This window comes from Panthera onca, chromosome A1, assembly GCF_046562875.1.
Source record: "Panthera onca isolate mPanOnc1 chromosome A1, mPanOnc1 haplotype 2, whole genome shotgun sequence".
Lineage (NCBI taxonomy): Eukaryota > Metazoa > Chordata > Mammalia > Carnivora > Felidae > Panthera > Panthera onca.
Window position 1 is genome coordinate 81,924,066 of NC_138339.1, and position 22,958 is coordinate 81,947,023.

The 22,958-nt window shown below is 36.9% G+C and overlaps 2 protein-coding genes across 4 annotated transcripts in view; one reads left to right on the plus strand and one right to left on the minus strand.

Annotated features, from left to right (window-relative positions):
• SKIC3 (SKI3 subunit of superkiller complex) overlaps positions 1–22,958 on the plus strand; it is a 161,550-nt gene that overhangs the window by 23,197 nt on the left and 115,395 nt on the right. The window lies entirely within an intron of this gene.
• The window catches only part of ARSK (arylsulfatase family member K), a 42,558-nt gene continuing 28,519 nt past the window's right edge, over positions 8,920–22,958 (minus strand). For both annotated transcript variants that reach the window (XM_060635353.3, XM_060635352.2), the window contains exons 6-8: positions 19,661–19,885; positions 11,546–11,770; positions 8,920–9,785 (exon numbers count right to left, since the gene is read on the minus strand). In XM_060635353.3, the coding sequence (XP_060491336.1) occupies positions 9,484–9,785; positions 11,546–11,770; positions 19,661–19,885 (752 nt within the window). In that variant the 3' untranslated portion in view covers positions 8,920–9,483. The remainder of the gene's footprint in view (positions 9,786–11,545; positions 11,771–19,660; positions 19,886–22,958) is intronic.

Consider the following 22,958-nt stretch of genomic DNA (forward strand, 5'->3'; position numbering starts at 1 on the left):
TGGGTTGTACACTCGAGGAACACACATGATTCCTATTCTCCACCTTCTCCGTGGCTCTCCTCCCAGTCCTGGTGGATGCCCTTCCAATCTCTGCCGCGGCTCCCACAGCGCGCTCGCAGTAGCGGCGGGGACCACTGAGTTCTGGGTGCCTCTCCCGTTCGCTATTCAATTTACAGGAAGAGCAGAAGGTCGCTTTGCCCGGCTTTTGCAAAAGCAAAAGCGCATGCAACCGGGACTAACACACCAGAGAGGAGGGTCCTGACCGAGACTGTACCTCTCAAAAACGGTTACGGATTACGGTTACGGATTGCTAGTAGGAAAAACAAAAAACAAAAAACAAAAAAACACTAGTTTTGATTTAAAAAAAATATCAGAAATGGCATGGATCTACATGCACTAGCATGAGAAAAACAGGAACACAAGAAACCCAACAGCGTTTTGGGCAAAGAGGAGCCCAAGAGATGAATCTTTGATAAAGATGTATCTTTCTCTGGCCATTAGTGAGAGTATTTACTTGGAGAGAACTAAAGTAATGATGCTGCTTGGCAATTAGGAGGAGCAGTGATTTGCAGATGTTTCAAATACTCCTCATTACTTGAAGCCACGGTTCACAGCTGCTCTCTCCGTGATGTAAAATTTGCTGCATTAGTCTGAAGGGGACATTCATAGGTTTTATGCATATGGTAGTGCATTTATTGATTTTCTCCTAATATTTCCATCCAGTGGAGGATGTGTCATCATGGCTTTTCATTCTCTTGATTCTGTTTTCCAAGCAGATGGAGGTTGCTGGGAGGGAGTACGCCCCCAATAAGCCTAGAGAAAAGGTGACTAAGAGAACGATAAGGCGGCCAATTTTCAAAAAAGAAATTCAAGTCACAGGAAATGGTTTAGATTAAATGCTGTCTTTTATTTTAGTCCTATCTCCTCCTCACAAACAAATTTTACTTTTCCTGTTGGAAACATCAATTTGTCTTTTATGTACCCTCTTATATTATTTTTTTAAAATTTTTCTTAATGCTTTATTTTTAATCTGAGAGAGAGAGAGAGAGAGAGAGAGCGAGCAGAGGAGCAGTGAGAAAGGGAGACACAGAATCCGAAGCAGGCTCCAGGCTCTGAGCTGTCAGCACAGAGCCCAACGCAGGGCTTGAATTCTCAAACTGTGAGATCAAGACCTGAGCAGAAGTCAGACACTTAACTAACTGAGCCACCCTCTTACATTATTACAGTGTAAGTACATTTCCTGTGTTTCTGGCCTGGGCATCTGCTGGGGTTCATATTCCCAGACTGAGGACACATTTGGCACTTTAAGATGCTCAGGATAAGAGGGGTTGGTAGATGCAGATGATAGTGCTGTTAGTTGCCTGGAGGAATCCTAATTCCTAAACTGTTGTCCTTTGGCCAGAGACCTTTGTCATTTTTATTATCCTATCTCCAGTGGCTAGCACTGGGCCGGATACAGGTTAGGTATCAGTAAATATGTTTTGAATTACTGAACTAGACGATATATGACACATTTCAGATAATTTTGAGCAAATGTTCCTGCTTTGACTATAAATCCATCAACCTAAGGTAAGAAAAAACTACCTTTCATACCTATGCCAGTATCATCCAGAGGAGCCCAAGGAAGCTCTGGAAGAGGTGTAGGGATAGCCATTCTTGATGGAACACTTAAGAGAGAGGAAGAGCAATAGTCTTGGGAAATCAGACTCTTGGTTTAATTTTCACATTCTCCCCTCAGAGGATTTTGCTGGGGCCTTTTTCTTTCTAACATACACCATCCCAGCTTATGATCCACTTCTTCCAAGGAGCCGTCTCTGAGCAATACCCATAATTCAGTGATTCCTCTAAGCAATATCAGTTTAATATTTCTCAAGGTAATTCTATAATTTGTCTCAAATTTGTTGAAATGCTCTCGTATAGCAAAATAAGACTCTACCAGTGACATTACATTTCACAGAACTTTACTAAGACCTGATAAATCATTGATTAAAGAAAATGATTCTCAAAATAACACATGCACATAGTTTGGAAAGTCTAACAGAACTGGAGGGCCAACAACAATATCGTTTCCTGTACACACATCCTCACTCCTCCTTCTAGAGGGAAGCAATTTAGAATCTATTTGCTGTTTCTTCTGGCATTTACTTAATTCCAGAATTCTAAATCACAAATGTGTAATGCTATTTATTGACTCAGTGATTTCAGACACGATTACCTTCTCATGAGATACAATAATCTTGTAATTTCAGGTTAGATCTATGTTTAGTGTTTACATTATTATGATATGAAAATATTCTCAGCTGAATGTTATAGTATATTTTGAATATCATTTTTTTGTTTTCTTGAAGTTAATAACTGCCTTAATTTTCCTTGTTATACAGCGAATTCTTCCTTTAAATGGTCCCTCAGTTCGATTTCCATAAGTTTGGTTTTGTAACATAATGTAGCAATTCCAATTTTTTTTTTTTTTTTTTTTTTTGGAAACCTTCTTATCAGAGACTCCCTTCTCTCTCCTATGTGGGCTGGTTTCTTTCCAGGCCTGCTACACACTTATCATCCTGAAATATGTTTGTTGTCATCACTGAAACTCTCTGCCCTTCTCTTGGGTTGGAATTCCTGCCTCTTGGGTTTCTGGTCTTTTTTCTTGGTTTCTTCCTTTTTGGTAGAAAACATCACCTGACATGTTGTAAGGTTAAAAAGACTGTGCAGAGGCTGAGGACATAGCTGCGGGAGTCTCACTGTGCCTATTATACCTGAGTCACGTAGATTCAATCACATTTGCCCTCCAGGACACCTGTTACCCAGGCATCTCCCTTTGCCATCATCCTAGAGACTCCTTTCATTATCTCATGCTGTTTTTCCTGCTTTCTAATTTCATGGGTATTTTTTGTTCTTTATTTCCCTCCTTGGGTGGAAAGCATCTTCAGTGGCTTCTTGAGAAAGGGTATATTTGGGGGATCTTGTATGTCTGAAAATTTCTTTATTTTACCATCGTGCTTAACCGAAGTCTTGGCTGGGGTTAGAATTCTATATTGGAAACATTTTCCTTCTGAATTTTGATGGCATTGTTTCATTACCTTCTGGATTTTAAGTGTGTTGAGAAGCTTAAAGCCACTCTGGATCCTCATTGGTGTAAACATGATCATTGTTTTTTCCATTTTAGAAGTTTGATTCTTTTCTTCTCTCTGAAAAATTTCACAAGGATGTGTTTATTTGATCCACTGCTGGGCATAATCAATCATGGGTTGTATTTAATTGCGTTATGCCTCTAGTGGCCTTTAATCTAGAACGGTTTCCCAGCCTTTCTTTTTCCTTTCATGATTCTGACAGGTCTGAAGGGTCCACGATACATGTTTAGTAGAATGTCTCTAACGTTGCTTTTTGTTTCCACATAATTAAATCCGAGTCAGAGTTTTTGGGCTGAAATACTACCTAGGTAATAATGTGTCCGTAGTATATCATTTCAGGGGTGTATATAGTGCTAGTTTGTCTCAATACCAGTGATGTTAAACTTGACATGTTTTTAAAACCTAAGGTTCTAGGTTCTGTGCTTGTCCTCCAGAGGTAGCCACTCTGCATTTGTACACCTGTCCCACTGAGGGGCTCCATTAGGTCTCCAGCCCTGCCCCCAATCTTTCTCATGAGTGCTGCTTGAGGTCTATGAAAAAAAGTTCGTGAGTGGAGGTGGTTTCCCTTGTGTGGGGGCTCCCAGAATTTGTGTTGTTATTTTCACCCACATTGGGCTTTAAGAATTTGTCAAAGTATCTGTTGTTTTGTTATCCACTCTTTGGGCTACTGGTTTCCACCTCCACTTCCCCTGATGTTCTGCCAAAGGTGGACCAGTTTGAGTGTATCACCTTCTCAGAGGGACTTGCCACCCTTTTGAATTCAGTTTACCAGTTGCCTTGCAACCTTAGTCACTGATAGGCTCAAAAAAAGTTTAGATGATCTAGCCTTTTTTTCTTGATTTTTGTTAATGTGGGAGGAATATTCCTTGCAACTTTCCCTTTCCTATGGGAAAGCAAGACTCTCAAAATATTATTGAAGGATGGCAATCCTTTACTATAAATATTACAAAATTGATACTTATTTTGTTGTTTAACTTCTTGAACAGTTTATTTTTATTTCCTCTTAATAATTAAAAGCCTAAGGCTAAAAATATTCTTCTGAATATAGTTCTGATTGTGTCATATGTTCTACATTTTCTTATTTTCATTTTAAAAGTAGCATAGGGGCACCTGGGTGGCTCAGTCGCTTAAGCATCTGACTTTGGCTCAGGTCATGATCTCAAGGTTCTGAGTTTGAGCCCTGGTTTGGACTCTCTGCTGTCAGCACAGAGCCTGGAGCCTGCTTCAGATTCTGTGTCTCCCTCTCTCTCCTCCCCTTCCCCACTCGTGCTTTGTCTCTCTTCCTCTCTCAAAAATAAATAAACATTAAAAAGTATTATAAAAATAGCATAGAAGTATAATTTTTTGACCTAAGAATTCTTTAGGATGCTGCCTTATAACTTTATTTTTTTAAATGTTTATTGAGTTTTTTGTTTTGTTTTGTTTTGAGAGAGAGAGACAAACCACAAGTGGGGGACAGGGAGAGACAGAGAGGGAGATGCAGAATCTGAAACAGGCTCCAGGATCTGAGCTGTCAGCACAGAGCCAGATGCAGCGCTCGAACCCACGAACTGTGAGATCATGACCTGAGCCGAAGTTGAACGCACAATGTGACTGAGCCACCCAGGTGCCCCTAAAAAAGAAACTCTTACTGAGATTAAAATCAGGATTGTATGAAATTTCTACATTAGTTCTGGAGCAGTGACATTTTAAGATCTTCCTGTTCAAGAACATACTATCATTCCATGTTCATATCTTGTTTGTACACTTCAGTAGAACTTTATAATTTTTTTTATCTAGGTTTGGGCCTCTTGCTAAAATTTATTTTATAGACTGTCCTAATATGAGTGAGATGTTTTTCCTAATTCCCATTTTTATCTAGTGATTATTCTTATGTATTGATTTTTATATATGTAGCCATTTAACAAGTTTCATCATTTCTAGTAGTTTTTATTAGGGTGCCCTAGGTTTAATGAGATGGAGACCTACAAAGAGTAGAAAGGATAAATACAAAATCCACCATTTTATTTTATTTCTTTTTTTAACAGAGACAAATAAAAATGTATAAGGCTCCCAGTTGATGTGGATGTTTCTGGACTATGGTTTGAAGAACAAGTTTTCAGAACCTTGTTTCCCAAATCTCACTGCACATTAGACTCACATGGGGCGCTTTGAAAACTCTCAGTGGTTGGAGGTGGGAGCCAGGCATTAATAGATTTTAAATAGCCTCTGGTAAATACAGTTTGCAGTAAAGTTGTGAACCATTGTTCTACACTAGCCTTAGCAAACTATGGCCCGCAGGTCCAATCCTATGTTTTTGTAAACAAAGTTTCATTCTTAAGTAGCCAGGCTCCTCTGTTTACATATTGTCTGTTGCTGTTTTCATGCTACTAGCACAGTACTGAGTAGTTGTGAAAAAGACCATATGGTTCACAAAGCCTAAAATAATTCAGTATCTGGCCTTTGTCATAGAAAAAGACAAACATAGAGGGATAGAAAGTCCCTCTGTTGACCCTTTTGTTCAGGTTTTTGCTAGAATTTACTGTTTTTGGAAGGCTCTGCTTTATTGAGAAGGGTACTCCTTTTCAGCTCTGCCCTGCCATGGCCTAACGTGTTGGTTTTCTAATCCATTGTGTTATCTGAAAAACTCAAATTCCTAGAAAATTAATTCGACAAGTATTTACTAATCTTCTACTATGTGTCAGGCACTTCGGATACCTTAAGCAACAAAAAGGACAAAAATCTGCGCCTGTATGGAACTTTCATCCTAGTGGGGTAGGAGGGGTAGGGGACAGTATAAGCAAATCATATATATAAAACATATACTATGTTGGGTGGTAATAATTTCTATGGAGAAAAATAAAGCAGGGAATTCTGTGTGAGAAGGTAGCATTGGGGCAATGACCTGAAAGACGTAGCAAAGACAGTCGTACGGAAATCTGGAGAACCGTATGCCAAGCAGGAAGTATTGACAAGCACGAAGGTCTTGAGGTGGTACATGCCTGGCATGCTGGAAAACAACAGGGATGCCAGTGTGGCCAGAACAGAGTGAACAAAGTGGGAATGTGGGAGGAGAGCCGGTCCGTGAGGTAACATGCAGCGAGGTAGTTCAGGTGCTGTAGGCCTTTGTAAGGATTTTGGCTCTTACAGAGTTAAGATGGGACACCAGTGGAAGGTTTGGAGTATCCAGTGAAGGGATGTGATGTATCTTAATAGAATCACTCTGGCTGCTCTGCTGAGTACAGACTGAAGAAAGTTCAGGGGCAGACTCTGGGAGACTTCTTAGGAGGCTGTTGCAAAATTCCAAACAAGAGACTATGGCTGACAGGAATTAGGGCGGTAGAGGTTGTAAAAAGGAAGCCCAAAGATTGTCTTCAATCTAGTTTATAATTGGTGTGGGTTTCTCTCAGATTCTGGCATTAAGTTTTTCTTCTTTTTCTGTTTTCATGGTTGTTAGATACCATTTTGAATTAGCTTTTGTCCTTAAACACTCAGTTATACCTAAGTATGATTCTGTATCTAATATGCTTAAAACAATGTGTATGCTTGGTAAATCATAACAATGAATGTATCTTGAAGAATTTGGGTAGGACAAGATGGATTATATTTATCTTTACATGCCTATGTTTCCAGAACCACACTGCTATTATTATTGCTTTATTTTTCCCCTATAATTAGCATATTCACCCACACAGTAGCTATTTCATGTTCTTTAGGCTTAACTAGGGAGGTAGATTTGTGTATTTTCATTTTAATTGCAACAGTTTAATATTGAGATCTTTTCCATACTTCGAATGTATCTGAAGTGAAGTTTATTTCTCAGAAATTCATACATAACTGCAAAGATAAGTTCATACAAAGTCACTGAAGAATAGCAAACAAAGGAGATGAACTGGCTTATTAAGAAAACTTCAAACGCAGTTTGAAAAGGAAGTTAGGTAAAATTATTATTTGCAGATCAGCTTTTTAACTGAAAAAAAATAAGATACCAATTGAAAAACTATTGGTACCAAAAAATATCATATTTTTGGCATAAAATAAATATATAGAAATAGAATTTGTATACATAAACAACCAGTTAGAAAAGATAATGGAAGAAAGGTCCACTTAAAATAGCATACCACCAACAAATGATGAAGCAACTAGGAATAAATTCATCTCTGCCTACACTTCAGGATCATCAGCTGGAGAGCTTCACAGAACAATAAGAATAAAACAGTGCCCAGGTGCCTTCCCTAGAATTCTAATTCTATCGGTGTGGGGTGGGGCCTAGGCAGTATTTTTTTTTAAAAGTTCCTACTTTTCTAAAAATCTCTGAAAAAAATCGATCCACATGAAGAACGCTTGCATATTATGAGAGAGAGCAAAGAAGCCTTGAAGAAAGGGAAAAGTGTGCTATAGTCTTTAAAGTAACTGAGGATTATAAAGAGGTCAGTTCTCTCTAAACTAGGTGACAAATTTAATATGATTTCATAAAAAGACTAAAAAGATTTTTCACTTTTGAATTGGACAAACTTATTCTAAATTTGTGTGGGAAGCATAAGTTAGCAAGAGTATCCAGGGAAACTCTGAAAAAGTGTTGGAAAAGGACTAGTTTGGCCAGATATTGACTACCACATTAGTAAACAAAGTAGTCGACTGGACGATAAAAAATGTTCTGAAAGGACACAAATATAAATGAGACTTTGGAATATGATAAAATGGCATTTCAAATCAATAGAGAAAAAGATGATTTCAATAAAAGGTGTTATATAATGAAGTGGCATTTTTTTAACTAATGGGACAAATGTTAGTTTACTCAATAACAGGTCATTTGGGTTGCCATCTTAAACAACAAACTAAAGTTAGATCTCTACTATGGAAGACATTCCAGATGGGGTGCAGATCTAAGGTCAAAAAATAAAACTCTAAAAGAAGGTAAATGGGGAAAGTGGAGAATACCATTCAGAATATGTATGACATAAAATCCCAAAGCCATAAAAGCAAAGATTCATAAATTTGATTGCATGAAAATACCAATTTCCACAGGTTGAAAATACCAATTTCCACAAGTAAAAAACACCAGAACTCCATCAAAAGACAAATTACAAAAATGAAAAAAAAATATTTGCAGCTTCTCTTACAAGAAGCTAATATCTAAAAGCATGCCTAAAATAAAAAAGACCAATAACCAATTGAAAAATAGGCAAAGAATAGAAATAGAAAGATCACAGTACAGTAAAGGAAATTCAAATGGCTATGAAATATATGAAAACATGATCTTACTCATAATTTAAAAAATTAAAAATAATATATATTTTTATCAGGTTGGCAAAGGATGTGAGGAAGTGCATTGCTGGTGAGAATTTTAATGGGTACAACTTCTTTAGGGGTAATTTGCTGTAATTTTGCTAGATACAATCCTGCCCCAGCAATTTCACTTTTAGGTATTTTTAAATGGGAGAGAAAAAAAACAGAGCAATATGAAGAACATTTTGTATAGTAAGCTACTTTATGTGTGGGGGGAAAAATACAAAGTTTGTTTATAGATGTATGGTATGTCTCTAAAAGGATACTTAGGAAGATGGTTACAGTAGTTGCCCCAGGAAGGGGACCTGGGAAAGGAGGGAGACTTCATGCTCATTGTTAACTCTTTTGTGCCTTTTAAAACTTTTACCTTGTGTATATATTACCTATTAAAAACAAACAAACAGTAATAAAGTCAGCCATATCCAAGATCTGTGTCCCACCACATACTCTAAATACTCCCACCACATACATCTAAATGGTCTATGTCCCATCAGATACAAATAACTCATCAGACACCATCAGATACTCATAGATAACTATTTAATGGTTTGTAAGTAATTCTAATTAAGATACTCTATATTCCATATTATTCACAGGAACATAACTTTATATTATACTACTTGCTTCCATCTTTTTAATACCTCCATTAAGTTGTTAAAAGTTGTTAAGAATGAGGTCTGGATAGTAATCACTTTTGAAAATATATAATTCTATAATGGTTAGTATTTTATTTTAAAATAGAATGCATTCTTAATTTTTTTTAATGTTTATTTATTTTGAGAGAGAGAGAGAGAGAGAGAGCACGCACATGAGAGGGGGAGGGGAGAAAGAGGGAGACACAGAATCCGAAGCAGGCTCCAGGCTCCGAGCTGTCAGCACAGAGCCTTGATGTGGGGCTTGAACCCACAGATCGCGAGATCACGACCTGAGCCAAAGTCGGACGCTTCGCCGACTGAGCCACCCAGGTGCCCCTAAAATAGAATACATTCTTTAAAAGTAACCAAAAATCAGTAAATATTAGAACAAACATAAAAATTAATCACGACCTCTTAGCATATCTCCGTATGTTGCTCTAGAACATTATTTTCTAACTTTTGTTCAGATTTTTTTTGGGATTAGAGTGGGTGTTAAGCCACTGATCAATTGCACTTTCATACTTCCTTGGTTTTTTCAGCCAGTCCTGATGCCACCTGAGGTTCCCTATAACATTTGAATAGTTTTGCCCTACACTTCGTCTCCACTTGAGAAACTGTTCTTTGTTGTATTGGTGGACAGAAGCAGAAACCTTAGGGTAGTTGATAATGGAACGAAGCTTTTGATCCAAAGAATAAGTAATCTCTGGAAATTTTGTAGCAATATTTGTTAGTTCATCTGGATCCGAGGAAAGATCTGAAAGAAAAAAATTAAATACCGGTCAAAATATTTATCTGCTACAGAAACATTTTTTAGAATGTCATTACTCTATGACAGATAATGTATTTGAATTTATTTTTATTTTCAGTTCATTTTAGTATAAGATGAAAGATAGTATTAATGGTAAAATAATATACCAAAAGTTAAACACTCCTCTAAATGCATGTCCAGATTATCTTCCTACCACCATCCTACTGTCCCAATTTTTTTCTTATCCATTCCTGGATGGCAGAAATAAGTCAAACTCTTATCACTAGTAAGCTGGCTTAGCCCTAATTCTTCCTGGTTTTCATGCCTTGCTTACTTTGACATACATAGAAAAAAATAATAATAATGCTTATATTGTCCCATTTCAACAGTCCCAAACTTGCCAGATATAAGAATTCTTTATATGGTCAAGGCCTATTTTTCCCAACTTCACTTACTCCTAGTTTTCTATATATTTTAGCATCTCTTGTGCTCCGAGTTTTGAAAGTTAGATTTGTCAATACTGTCCACTGAGCAAATAGCCATGGAAATAAGAATGTATCTTAACTGCTACCATCAAGAAAATAATGATAAATATTTTCAGAACACAAACATCCTTTTTACCTAGGTAAAAGGAAGACAAAACTGGGATGCCGATCTAATTGGAAAAATACCAAGTCAAAGATCTTATGACAATTTACTTGAGATAATAAATGAACATTACATGTTGAGGAAAAAACCTCTCTGGGCCTATTTGAGTGCATTTGCCAGAAGAGCCCTAATGACATTTGTGACTTTGTTAGGTGACTTCAGATGACACCTCTTTGGTCAGGGAAAGCAGTCAATAAACCCCAGAGAATATAGGAAAGGTAGGCTCACTCACTGATCCTTTGACTGTTACATCTGCTTTTTGCAGAACATGGCCAATGAATGAGCAAGACATGCCCAAGACTCATCAGGATAAAAATTTAAGGACTTCCTTTTGAAGCCGAGAATCTCCTGCTCTTACAGTTATGGGGAGAGGCATAGGCCAATCAGTTTGGTCCCTGAAGAATTATTTGGAATTAATAATTTTGACATTTGTAACTGGAAAGGAAACTTAGGGAGAAAAGAATATTAATAATGGTGTATTTTGTGTGAAAAGGGGGCGAAGGGTGAGTAAAGCCTAAATTTAATAATGTTTTAAGATTAATTCATAGAGTAGTGAAGCTAGCAGGCATCTTTGTGGAGTGGAAGGAGCATGGATGTTGAAACTTAGACCTGGGTTAAAATCCCAGCCCTGCCACTTAGCTATGAAATTTTTCATTGGTATCTGAGTCCATTTAACCCCTAGTCTTCTCTACAAAATAAGGATAATGGTGTCATCTTGTAGAGTTGAGGCAAACATTAAATGATAGATGTAGAATGTCAGGCTCCACAACATATAAGGGTTATTTCTCCAGAATAGCTGAAACCATGGTATAATGAGAGGGTGATGACCACTGTTTGAGACAGATAAGCATGAATATGAGAAGACACCTTGATCAGAGAAAACAGTGGTTTCAATCTTGAAACTCAGATCAGAAGTTTTAGGGCACTTGCTGTGGAATTCAGATGACTTACAAAGAAGCTTCACCTCAAATGGGCAACCATTTGTAGACTGTCCTGCCACAAAAAGCAGCAGAGATTTATGCATTTAACTAAAGATTACTAGATCTCTTGAACAACACTGTATAGGTCAACTCATTACATACAATACCACACTTACAAAAACATATCAACAGATTTACCAAAGAGTTGAGGCAATACTGAAGTACCATCAGAGTATGCTATATACTTCCACTGGTTAGTCCGAAGCATGTAGGTGGAAGCATTCACATTGCATCCATGGAATTCACTTAGAATCCAGGGTGGATGTAGGTTTCTGAATTCATGTTCATTCTTAAACGTTTCTGATGATAATGGCAACAACGAGTATCCACTCAGGTTCTGAGGCAGAGGAACTCCAGCAATATCTATGTAACAAAATAACACAATATTTTAAAATAACTTATTCTTTTATTAGTTATTAGTTGAAACATTCACATATGACATCATCAAAGGTTGCAGAGACAAAAGACCATATATGGATTTTGTAAATAGACTGCGTAGGTCTATTTGAAGTAAATGCTTACTTCACTACCCATGTGACCTTGGGCATGATATTAACCACTCCAAAACTCAATCTCCTCATTTGTAAAAGGGGAATAATAATCACACCTGTACTTCAAAGACTTATATTAGGTGTAAATGTGATACTTATGTAAAATTCTGAGAACAGTGCCTGATAGGAAATCCTCAACAGATATTATTTAATCAGTCATTTATTTCTGAATGATAAATGATCACAGTTGCTTCTCACATTTGTTCTACCAGATATTAATAAGACCTATATGAAAAAGGGGCTTAGTAGTCATACATGTTTACAAACAAGGATTAAAATCAAATAGGTAAATTTTTTGTAGATGTAAATGGATTGCTGATGTATCTCATAAACCTTTAATAGTGGTATGCCATGTGTCTCAAAGTTATTTGATGACGTAATATTTTACTCTCATGTAGCATCTTCAGGGGCTAGTATTTTGCAGAACATATGTTGGAAATCCTGGATTATACTGATTTAGGAAAAAATAATTTATTTTTCCCTTACCAAATATAAATATATAAGGCATGAGAGATGTCTAATTTAAAAAGAAGTCTTTTTGGGGCATCTGGGTGGCTCAGTCAGTTGAGCGTCCGACTTTGGTTCAGGTCATGATCTCATAGTCGGTGAGTTCAAGTCCTGTGTTGGGCTCTGTGCTGACAGCTCAGAGCCTGGAGCCTTCTTCAGATTCTGTGTCTCATTCTCTCTCTGCCCCTCCCTCACTCATGCTCTGTATGTCTCTCTTTCTCTTAAGGTATTTGGAACTCAAACTGTCTTTTTCCTATAGAAAAATTACCATTAATTATGGCTGGGTACTTGGGACAGTTCCAAAATGATTTGTGCTTGCCTCTCCACCCCTTTTCTAGTTTCCATGTTCCATGGTTTTTAGGTATAATTAAATATTTTCAATAAAAAATAGGAAGTAATATATCAGCAATTCTAGGAGTTAAGCAAAATTGAATAGGAAAATTAACTTGACTGTAAGTATTTGAGGAAAAATAGGTTAATTAAAGGAGAATAAGGAAGTAGACAAAAACCTCTATAAATTTTCTGAAGGTGCATGTTTTACATATGATGTAATTTAAAAATCTGTATCCTCCATTTCCTTGGGAGGGGCATTTTATAAGTACCGATCTTCTGCCAACCAATCATAATTATGGATTTTTTTGAGGAAGAAAGAAAGAAAGAAAAAGAAAGAGAAAGAAAGATCAGAGATAACTGGTTAAAAACAAAAGGAACAAAGACATTGAAGAGGATGTGCATGAGACAAAGGAACAACCTGAGATAAAACTCACTTGAGCTACAAGACAGTAGGCTACTACTGTGAGGTCTTACCATAAGGAACCCAAGTATCGAGGGAACAGGCTGGGTCAGGCTGGTCTGCATGGCAGCCGTTGGGAGGCAACAGAAGAGGACTTAGAAGATGATTGGAAAGCAAGGACCAATTGGCATATACCTAGGCCCATGAAGTCCCTGTATTCAGCATTTTAATAACCTTTGATACTTAGAAATACCTTGTTTCAGGGGTGCTTGGGTGGCTCAGTTGGTTGAGCGTCTGACTCTTGATTTCAGCTCAGGTCATGATCTCATGGTCGTGAGATCAAGCCCCACATTGGGCTCTGTGCTGAGTATGGAGCCTGCTTGGGATTCTCTCCCTCTCTCTCTCTCTGCCCCTCCGCTGATGCAAGCATGCGTGTGTGTGTGTGTGTGTGTGTGTGTGTGTCTGTGCGCACGCGTGCGTGCACATGCGCACACTCTCGCTCTCTCTCAAATAAAGTTAAAAAAAAAAAGAAATACTTTATTTCAGATTTATTCCAGGCTGAATTCTCCTAAAGAAGCTCATAAGACTAAGAAAATTTACATGGGTCTCCTATGTTTATGAGAAGTCAGTAGTAAACTGAGATAAGAGTGCATTTAAATATTTTTTAAATTCATTCGATAAACTAGGTGCTATTCCAGGTGTAAGGAAGCAACAGAGAACAAAGCAGTTAGCTCTCCTGGAGCTTACCTTCTAACATGGTGAGACAAATAAACATGTCAGATGGTGCTAAGTGCAATGAAGAAGAAGAAGAAAGCAGAGGAAAGGAGACAGAGAAGGATGTCGAGTATGTGTTCAGGTGCTATTTTATATAGTGTGTTCAGGGAAGCCTCTCTGAGGAGGTGCCATTTAAACCCTGAGGAAGGGCTAGGCTGAGTCCTAAAGATATCTGGGGGTGGGGGTGGGGTGGGGGATGGGGGTGGTAGAGCAACCCCGGAGGGAATAGCATATGTATAGACCCTGAGGCAGGAACCTGCTTAGTTCATTCCCCAGACACCAAGGAACCCTGAATGGCTGTAGCAGAGTCTAAGTGATGGATGAGATTGTAAAAGAGGAGTTAGGAGAGGGAAGATATCATGTTAGAATCTCAAGCGCAATAAGAGATTTTGAATTTTTACTCTGTGTGAAATGGGAAGCCAGTAGAGGATTCTGAGTAGAAGCATGACATGTCTGACGGTGACTACTACGTGGTGAAATGACTGAAGGTGGTATGAGCAGGAGGTAGGTAGGCATCGGGAAGCTACTGTAGGAGTCCAGGAAAGAGAGAATGGCAAATTATTTCCAATCTATTAGTAGTAGTATAATATACCTTTGTAAACTGGTGAAGAATAAAAGCCATATCAAATATCCACCGTATTTAATAAATACATATTTATTTACTTTTCTGTGCCTCAGGAAACTGGGTATTCACTTCTCATATATTAATGATTTCCTCAAAAGCACTTTAGTTTAAACTGCATTTCCAAAAGCTCTTTGATCTTTGCTTAAAACTATTGTTTGTAATTTTTTTTCTTCTAGCAAATCTGTCGTTCTAATTACATTTTAGTAAGTTTCATCTTTCTTGGTAGCGTAAGAAAGATTAAAAGTAACTGCAGGATTCTTAATAAAGTGCCTTAAAATTAAAATAATAAATAAATGGGGAAAAATGCAGACCTGGATATATATATAATGGTCTCCTGAAGAGAGATAAGATTATATTTCTTTTTTTTTTTTTTAAGTTTATTTATTTATTTTGAGAGAGAGAGAGAGCACGCACACTTGAAAGTAGGAGGGGCATAGAGAGGAGGAGAGAGAGAATCCCAAGCAGGCTCTGCACTGAGCATGGAGCTGGATGAGGGGCTCGATCCCATGACCATGAGATTATGACCTGAGCGGAAATCAAGAGTTGGATGTTTAACCAACTGAGCCACCCAGGCGCCCCAATATATTTCTTCCTGACCATATGAGTAGATAAAATTTTAGACTGGTATGGCAATGATGCCAACCGTGTACATTTTTGAGGGCATACCTAAGAATAAAAAATACTAATGATGATAATGTCTAAAATCTAATTGTTTACAGTGTTCCAGTCATTGTTCTAAGCTATGCATTACCCACTATTATTTACATTTTATTGATAAGAAAACTGTAGACCACAGATGTTAAGTAACTTGCCCCAGGCCAACACTGAAGGAGGGATTTGAATTTAGGCAGTCTGACTCCAGGATCTCTGGATTCTTCAGGACTACAACACAAGTCTTACTTTACTGTAGTTATTCAACTTTGCAATATTTTTTAGGTAAAAAAAAAAAAAAAAAAAAAAAAAAAAGTCTGTGTAGAATGCTTCTCCCAACCCTCCATTAAGATCTTGTAACAAGGACGGGTTTGCAGTTTGAATCCTTAGCAATTAAGTATTCTTTCAAACACAACCGCATTTTTATATAATTATATTTTCACAATCCAAAAAACATGGATTTATCTTTCATATGAGAGGAAGGCAGGTGTTTTACAAAAAAGATCAACTTTTAAAAGAAAAAAATTCACATGAAAATAAGTTTAAAGTTAAAACAATTTTAATTTACTTTCATTTCTAACTGAGCCAAAAGATGTTGGTACTAGGTTATTAGAGAAGAAAATATTGGGGGAGTAATTTTTAAAGAATAATCTCTGAAATGGTATCAACTTTAATAGTATAAAGACTTCTTGTCCATAAAAATGGCACTTTTCTGCCAGTATTAGAAAATGATAATGTGAGAGTATACCACAAAGCACCTACTAAGATAAACACACTAAGAATACCCACTTTATCATAAAATATCATTTTATAGAAAAGAAAAAACTCTTTTAAAGTAACTTTTATGTTTTTCCAAGTTTTAATTTAAATTCCAGCTAGTTAACATAGAGTGCAATATTAGTTTCAGGTGTAATTAAATACCTTTTAAAAACTATTTGTATATTCAGACTTTTTAATAAAAGCATTGTAGCCTATTAAATTTGAACAGCCTCTTCATAGTAAGGTAGGTTTATTAAAACAGGAAACCCAGCTGGTTTTTCCTATTCAATATCCTATTTGAGGTTTTTTGAATCACCAACTTTTATATGATATTTATGAGATCCAATAGACTGGAAGGGAAGAGGATGTCTGGCTTGAGGCTTTGATCTAAAAATTTAATCCCATACTCTGTGTGTAATTTAGATTCATGCAAGATAATACAGCTATGGTTAAGCTAATAAAGTGAGGGCTTTTCGAATCCTAAGAATAGATTGTCTTGTATCTATTGTAAACTCCTAATTGGTTAGCAGAATCACAAAATAAGAAGTGACTTGTAGATATGTTATTCCAATTTGTGTATATTATTTATTAAGCAGAGGTGAAATAGAATTCACTGTCCCCACAAATCTAATTTTTAAGTTAATTCTCACTGAGGTAGCTTTAAACTCTTCTAGCCCTGACCAATTTCATTTTAATTTTTTAAATTTTATTTTACTATTTTTTGATATTTATTTATTTTGGGAGAGAGAGCATCTACATGAGTGGAGGAGGGGCAGAGAGAGAGGGAGAGAGAGAATCCCAAGCAGGCTCTGTGCTGCCAGTGGAGCCCCCTGTGGGGCTTGATCCCATGACTGTGAGATCATGATCTGAGCTGAAACCAAGAGTCGACTGATTAACCAAGTGAACTACGCAGGTGCTCCGATAAATCTTTGTATATAGTTATAGTTCTAAAATTGGAATTTTTAGGTCAAAAAGTATGCACATCTCTGAGTAATTTGGAACATAATGCCACATTGCCTCCAGAAAATCTGTGCCAGTTTATACTCCCAAAAGCAGAATAAGAGAAGGCCTATTTCCAAAATAAGATTTTCTAATTCTTTTTAAACTTTGCAAACTCTATATGTGAAAGAAAATTGATATCTTTTCGTTTTAATATTTTTCTACCAAGTTTTAATCTTTAAAGTATCTTGGCCATTTGTGTATCTTCTATTGTGAGTTGTTTGTTTATATCTTTTGGTCAATTTTTTAGTAGGGTATTTCTCTTTTTCCTATAGATTTGTAAGAGCTCTATAAATATTAACCTTTTATCATTTGTAAAAAGGTTAATCTTAGATAAATGCTAATGTTGCCATGTTGTTTCCTGGCTCCAACATAAGATTCTTCCTGTACATCTATGCATCATTCTCTTTCTACCTTATCTCTGGCTAACATCCAGTCCGTAGGATGTTTCAGTGTTTTATATAAAAAGACACATACACAGATATTCTCCTTCCTGTCTCAACCACATAAATGTAACTTTTCCCTTTTGATAATAAAAATATTTGTAATGACACATATTATAAACTGTGCTAAGCCTTAAGATGTTAATTTCCACTTTAGAATTAGACACTGATTTTTGCCTTCATTTCCTTTACTCTAGTTGGGCAGGTCTAATCAACACATGATCTAAATGCTGTTAATAAAATATATTCTGTAGGGAAATGTGATTCAGAAGGAGTCTATCACGAAGAATCAGTAAAAGATAAAAATAAGTATAAATCTACACAGAACAGTAAGTTTTAAAAAACTGTACTAACTGACAAATAGTAGGGAAAAAGCTTGCAATCAGAGAGAACTTACATAATTTCCAGAAGAGTAGGGAAGGAATGAATGCAAGGAGTTTCTGGGAATGTTTGGTTTTGGAAATGCTTATTGTCATGCAATACAAAGTAGCCAGGGATAGGCAGGTGTTCCTCTAAGTGGGTAATAAATTCCCTCATTCTAACCAAATTTATTTAGTGTTTTCTTATATAATCTGTTAGGTAAATACATTGTGAAATCTTGCAGATGACTTTTAACTTCTATGATGCATGAAATGGCAGGTAGTAATAATGGTGTATCAAAAATTATAAAGTAGAAAATTTGTGCTGTAGGCAAATGTAAAAGAATGTTTAAAGAAAATTGAATTAAGCAAAGCATATTAACCAACTAATATATTGGATGATAGAGTGACTAAGCATAGATTAAGACTCACTGCAGATAGTTTCCTATGCTTAATGGTCTATTGAACTGCTAGAGTCCAAAAGACAAACAAAATGTCAAGTATCACTATGAAACATGTTGAGGGAACACTGATAACGAATCATCCCAACCTTTCATAATCATTTGGACTTTTGATCACTGTACTTCAGGAAAACAGAGAAGGCAAATTTGGAAGTGGGGTGGGGAGACCTCTGCAGGAGAGAAAACTAGATGAGGAAACTATAAAGATGTCACCATCAAGAAGCACATATTCACAAAACTATAAAGATGATAAAAAGACAGACACAAATATACATAATCATACATACATTTCTTGTCAAAACAGAAATGAGCAAGTAATAAGGGTTGCCTGAAAACTGATAGAGCAAGAAAGTGGCAGAGATATGACTAAGTGTGATAATTGCTTTGGGATAAAGGGGAGCCAGCAAATGACAACTAAGAAACTGAAGAGATTAAAAATATCACCAGACAAAAGGACAACAAAGAAGGGTGTTCAGATACAAGAAGTGATGTGAAATAAAAGAGAAAAGAAAACGATGAAAACAACTGTAAAGAAATTTAAGACCCTGGAGTAGCGTTTACTTAAATGAAGGGAAATACTCTGTACCAGAAGGAAGGAGAAAAAAAGAACTTTTCTTCTGTCTTTGCTTTTCAGATATATGTTTCTTTCACATTTTGATATATACATATTAAACATATGTTGTGTTATCTTTTTCTTTCACCAAAATCTATTTATAAATAGATGGTACTTTTTGCAATTGATGGTGCCTTAGAACAGAAGAATTTCAGTATTTAAATGTTATTTAATTTAAAGTACTCTGCTAAATTAGAAGAGACTAACAGTTCTATATAATTTCCTCTGAATTTGATGATGGTGTTGTTCTGTTATCTTCACAAAAACTGTTAACTACCTCTATTCAAATGTTGCTGTTCTTGACCTATCATTATGCTTATAGACATTAAGAAGCTAGTAAAGCACATAGCACAGAACAATCTAAAGATTCTGAGGAGAAATATGTGCATACATTAGAATTAAGAGACTTTTCTATAATACTGAACAAAATTAGTAGTTTCAAAGTGGATGGAATAATCCAGAAGGGAAATGCTTATACTTTTGAGAGGTAGTGGTAGAGAATCAAATGATACACAAATCATATCTAAAAGTTATGAACCTGAATATCTTTGGTGCCTACTGTATAGTCATGTCCTGATTGTGAATCTTTTGAAGGGAAAAATAACTGTAGAGTATGAAGGTTACAGGATCCTGAGGAGTATTATCCTCATTTTTCAGATGTGGATTTGACTCACTTAAAATTGCTCAAGGTTATGAACAAGTCAGCAAAGCCTGTATTTTTGCTTAATCATTTTCCAATATCATTACAAATAAATATTTGCAGAATTGTGTTACTTACCAAGCATAGTAGGGTAAATATCCACAAGAGAAACCACATTTGATACTTGTAGGTTGGCCTTAATTCTTGGTCCCATTATCAACAGTGGAACATGAGCACTAGCTTCATACATACTCATTTTATAAAACTGACGATGTTCCATGGCCAGTTCTCCATGGTCTGAGGTGTATATGACAATGGTTTTCTGAAGAAGGTCTAACTGGTGAAGAGCTAAAATAATTTCTCCTACAATACAAATCAAGTCTTAATTAGCTTTTAGTTTGTGTCTTATCACAATAAGTTTATAACAACCCTAACTTGCAGGAAGGAGTTTGTTAGGATAACTCTTAACATCTCTGAGTGTCATCTAGTAAGTTATGCCAAGTTTCATGTTCCTGCTCCTCAGCTGACAGACTAGAGAGAGGAAGGAGAAAATATAGAACCAATAGAATAAGATTCTTTATCTGGAGATTATGCTGGCTTGCTTTCTATGTTTCTGTCAGAGATTGGGCAATTTTTTCCCTCTTAGTGACTTGAATGAAAAAAGAGAAACAACTCTAGATGTCAGCACTGCACATGTCTCAGACAATGAAAGGACTGATATTACTGCCACTCCGCAATTTCTGCCCAGTGGAAAATCAGAACTCCCTGCTACCCTTTCTCGAAATCCCCAATTTGCAGGTCAGACTTAGCATATTCTTGGATAGGGAATAACTGGACAGTAAAATTCCTATGACTAGTCCCTGTCTATTAGTGTCCTCTTAATCATAGATCACTGTTTTTTGAGAGAGAGAGAGAGAGAGAGAGAGAGAGAGAGAGAGAGAGAATATCCCACAAGGGGCAGAGGAAGGGAGGGGGAGAAAGAGAAAAAGAGAAAGAGAGAAAGAGAAAGAGAGAGAAAGAAAGAGAAAGAGAAGCAGGGCTCAAGCTCACCGGATGTGGGACTCAAACTCAACGAACCATGAAATCATGACCTGAACCAAAGTCAGATGCTTAACCGACTGAGCCACCCAGGTGCCCCCTCTCCTCTTCATTGTAATTAAGAGAATCCCAGTAAGGCATAGTCCAGGGAGGAATCCTCCTTCTTTTGACAGTTCCTGAATCTGGCCTACAGGGGTCTGTATTATTAAAAACAAAATCCACAGGTGATTTTGAAGTCCAGTCAGAACTGAGACCCACTGCTCTATGGAGTTATTTACCGAATACAGACCATCAGGATCTTTCAACTGGACAACTGTAATGGCTTCCTAATTGGTCTCCTTTGCCCCCATCCCCCTGCCCCCCACCTTGTACCACTCTGGTGGCTATCTTTCTAAAATATCTGATCATGTCACACCTCACCTTAAAACTTTTTCAAAACTTTCCATTGTGTAATTCCCGAGCAAGCTCAGCACCTTCAGCTACCCCTAAGCCTTTACCTTTTATAGTCCTAAATTACTTAGAATTCCCTGAACTAATAATAATTAGTTAAGACTTTCTTGCACACACTCTGCCTTTATCTGTGTTGAATGCCTTTTCTCCTGCCAGCTACTTGGCAGATTCCCATTCTTCTTTTATGACCTAATTCAAGTATTATCTTCCTGGTGAAACATTCCCTGCTCCTCCAGGTAGACTGAATTGCTCTCCTCCAAGGCCCCAACAACTTGTATATAACTGTAGTTACAACAACAGGTTATAAATGATGTTTATCCTCATTCAGTAAATGTTTCCTGAGTTCTTACTATGTGCCAGGCATCATGGATACAAAGCTAGGCATGGATGTTGCAATTCTGAATAAGACTGAAGTCACGGCCCTCATGAGGCTCTCATTGTTCAAGGGAAGCAGATGTAAACAAGTAAATAAACTTAATAATTAAAGATTATATAAACAATCAGGATGCTAAGGTATAGAATAAGCAGGATGGTGGGGCTGGTATACTAACATATGGTGGTGGGGAAGACATCCCTGAGGAGGTGATACTTGAACTGAGAACTTAAGACCGAGAATAGCCAGCCATGTAAAAAACAAATGGAGGGGCACCTGGGTGGCTCAGTCGGTTAAGCGTCCAACTTTGGCTTAGGTCATGATCTTGAGGTTCGTGAATTTGAGCCCCACATTGGGCTCTGTGCTGACAGCTCAGCACCTGGAGCCTGCTTTGGATTCTGTGTCTCCTCTCTCTCTGCCCCCTCCCCTGCTCATGTTCTGTCTCTCTGTCTCAAAAATAAATAAACATTAAATTTTTTTTTTTTTTTAAACAAATGGAAAAGTATTCCAGGCAGAGGTGAAAAGCAAATATAAAGGCCCTGAGGTGGAAAAGAGCTTAGTGTTTTTTGTTTTAAGTTTATTTATTTATTTTGAGAGAGAAAGCATGAGCACATGTGGGGGAGGGGCAGAGAGAGAGGAAGAGAGAGAATCTCAAGTAGGCTCCGAGCTGTCAGGGCAGGGCCTGACACAGGGCTGGAACTCACAAACTGTGAGATAATGACCTGAACCGAAATCAGGAGTCGGTGGCTTAACTGACTGAGCCACCTAGGTGTCCCAAGAGCTTAGTGTTTTTTGTGGATTTAACAAGATACACCATATTCCATAAACTTTGTAACTAGAAGTGAGCCGCTGCTGCATTTTTTTTTCTCTGAAGAGACTTCAAGAGGTATTCCCACACTCCCTGCAGCAACATTATATATATAAAGTATTTCACCTTCGTAGATACAGATGAATGGATAGCTGCAACCTTTAAGAAGCAATTTCCAGGGTGCAAATGGGTCAATATTCACAAACATCAGAAAATGTGAAGATGAAAGAAATTTACTTAAAATCTCATTTACATTTAAGATTGAGTACTTGGAAGATCCTTAGGACTTTTAAATCATATTATACTCACTATATATAAATAATTTACCCATATCTTTTTTGCTTTCTGTTTTATACTTTTCTATTTTTGCCCAATGAATGCTTTTTAAGAAACAGCCACTCCTTCACTCTCAAAGTATCTTTGTACAGAAGAGGTGCTTCCCACATTTCACTAAAGCAATTCTGCTCCACTCCACAGTATAGCAAAATATGAAAAATAACTTGTTAGAAAAATAATTTTTTTTTAAACCAAGGGTTCTCCAATCTAAATTAGAAATGGCCATCAAGTAACTCTACAAATGAGTAGACAAAACACTTTCTTGATAGGCATCTTATGGAACCAGGTAGGGTCTTGAGATGAGCTAGGGAAGGAAACTCCATATGATTCTGGACCAGAATACACTGATGGGAAACTGATGTCAGGTTGAGTTAAACCTTGCTCTAAAGGGCCTGGGAAGAATGGTTTTGTTTTGAAGTTATTACAAGCTT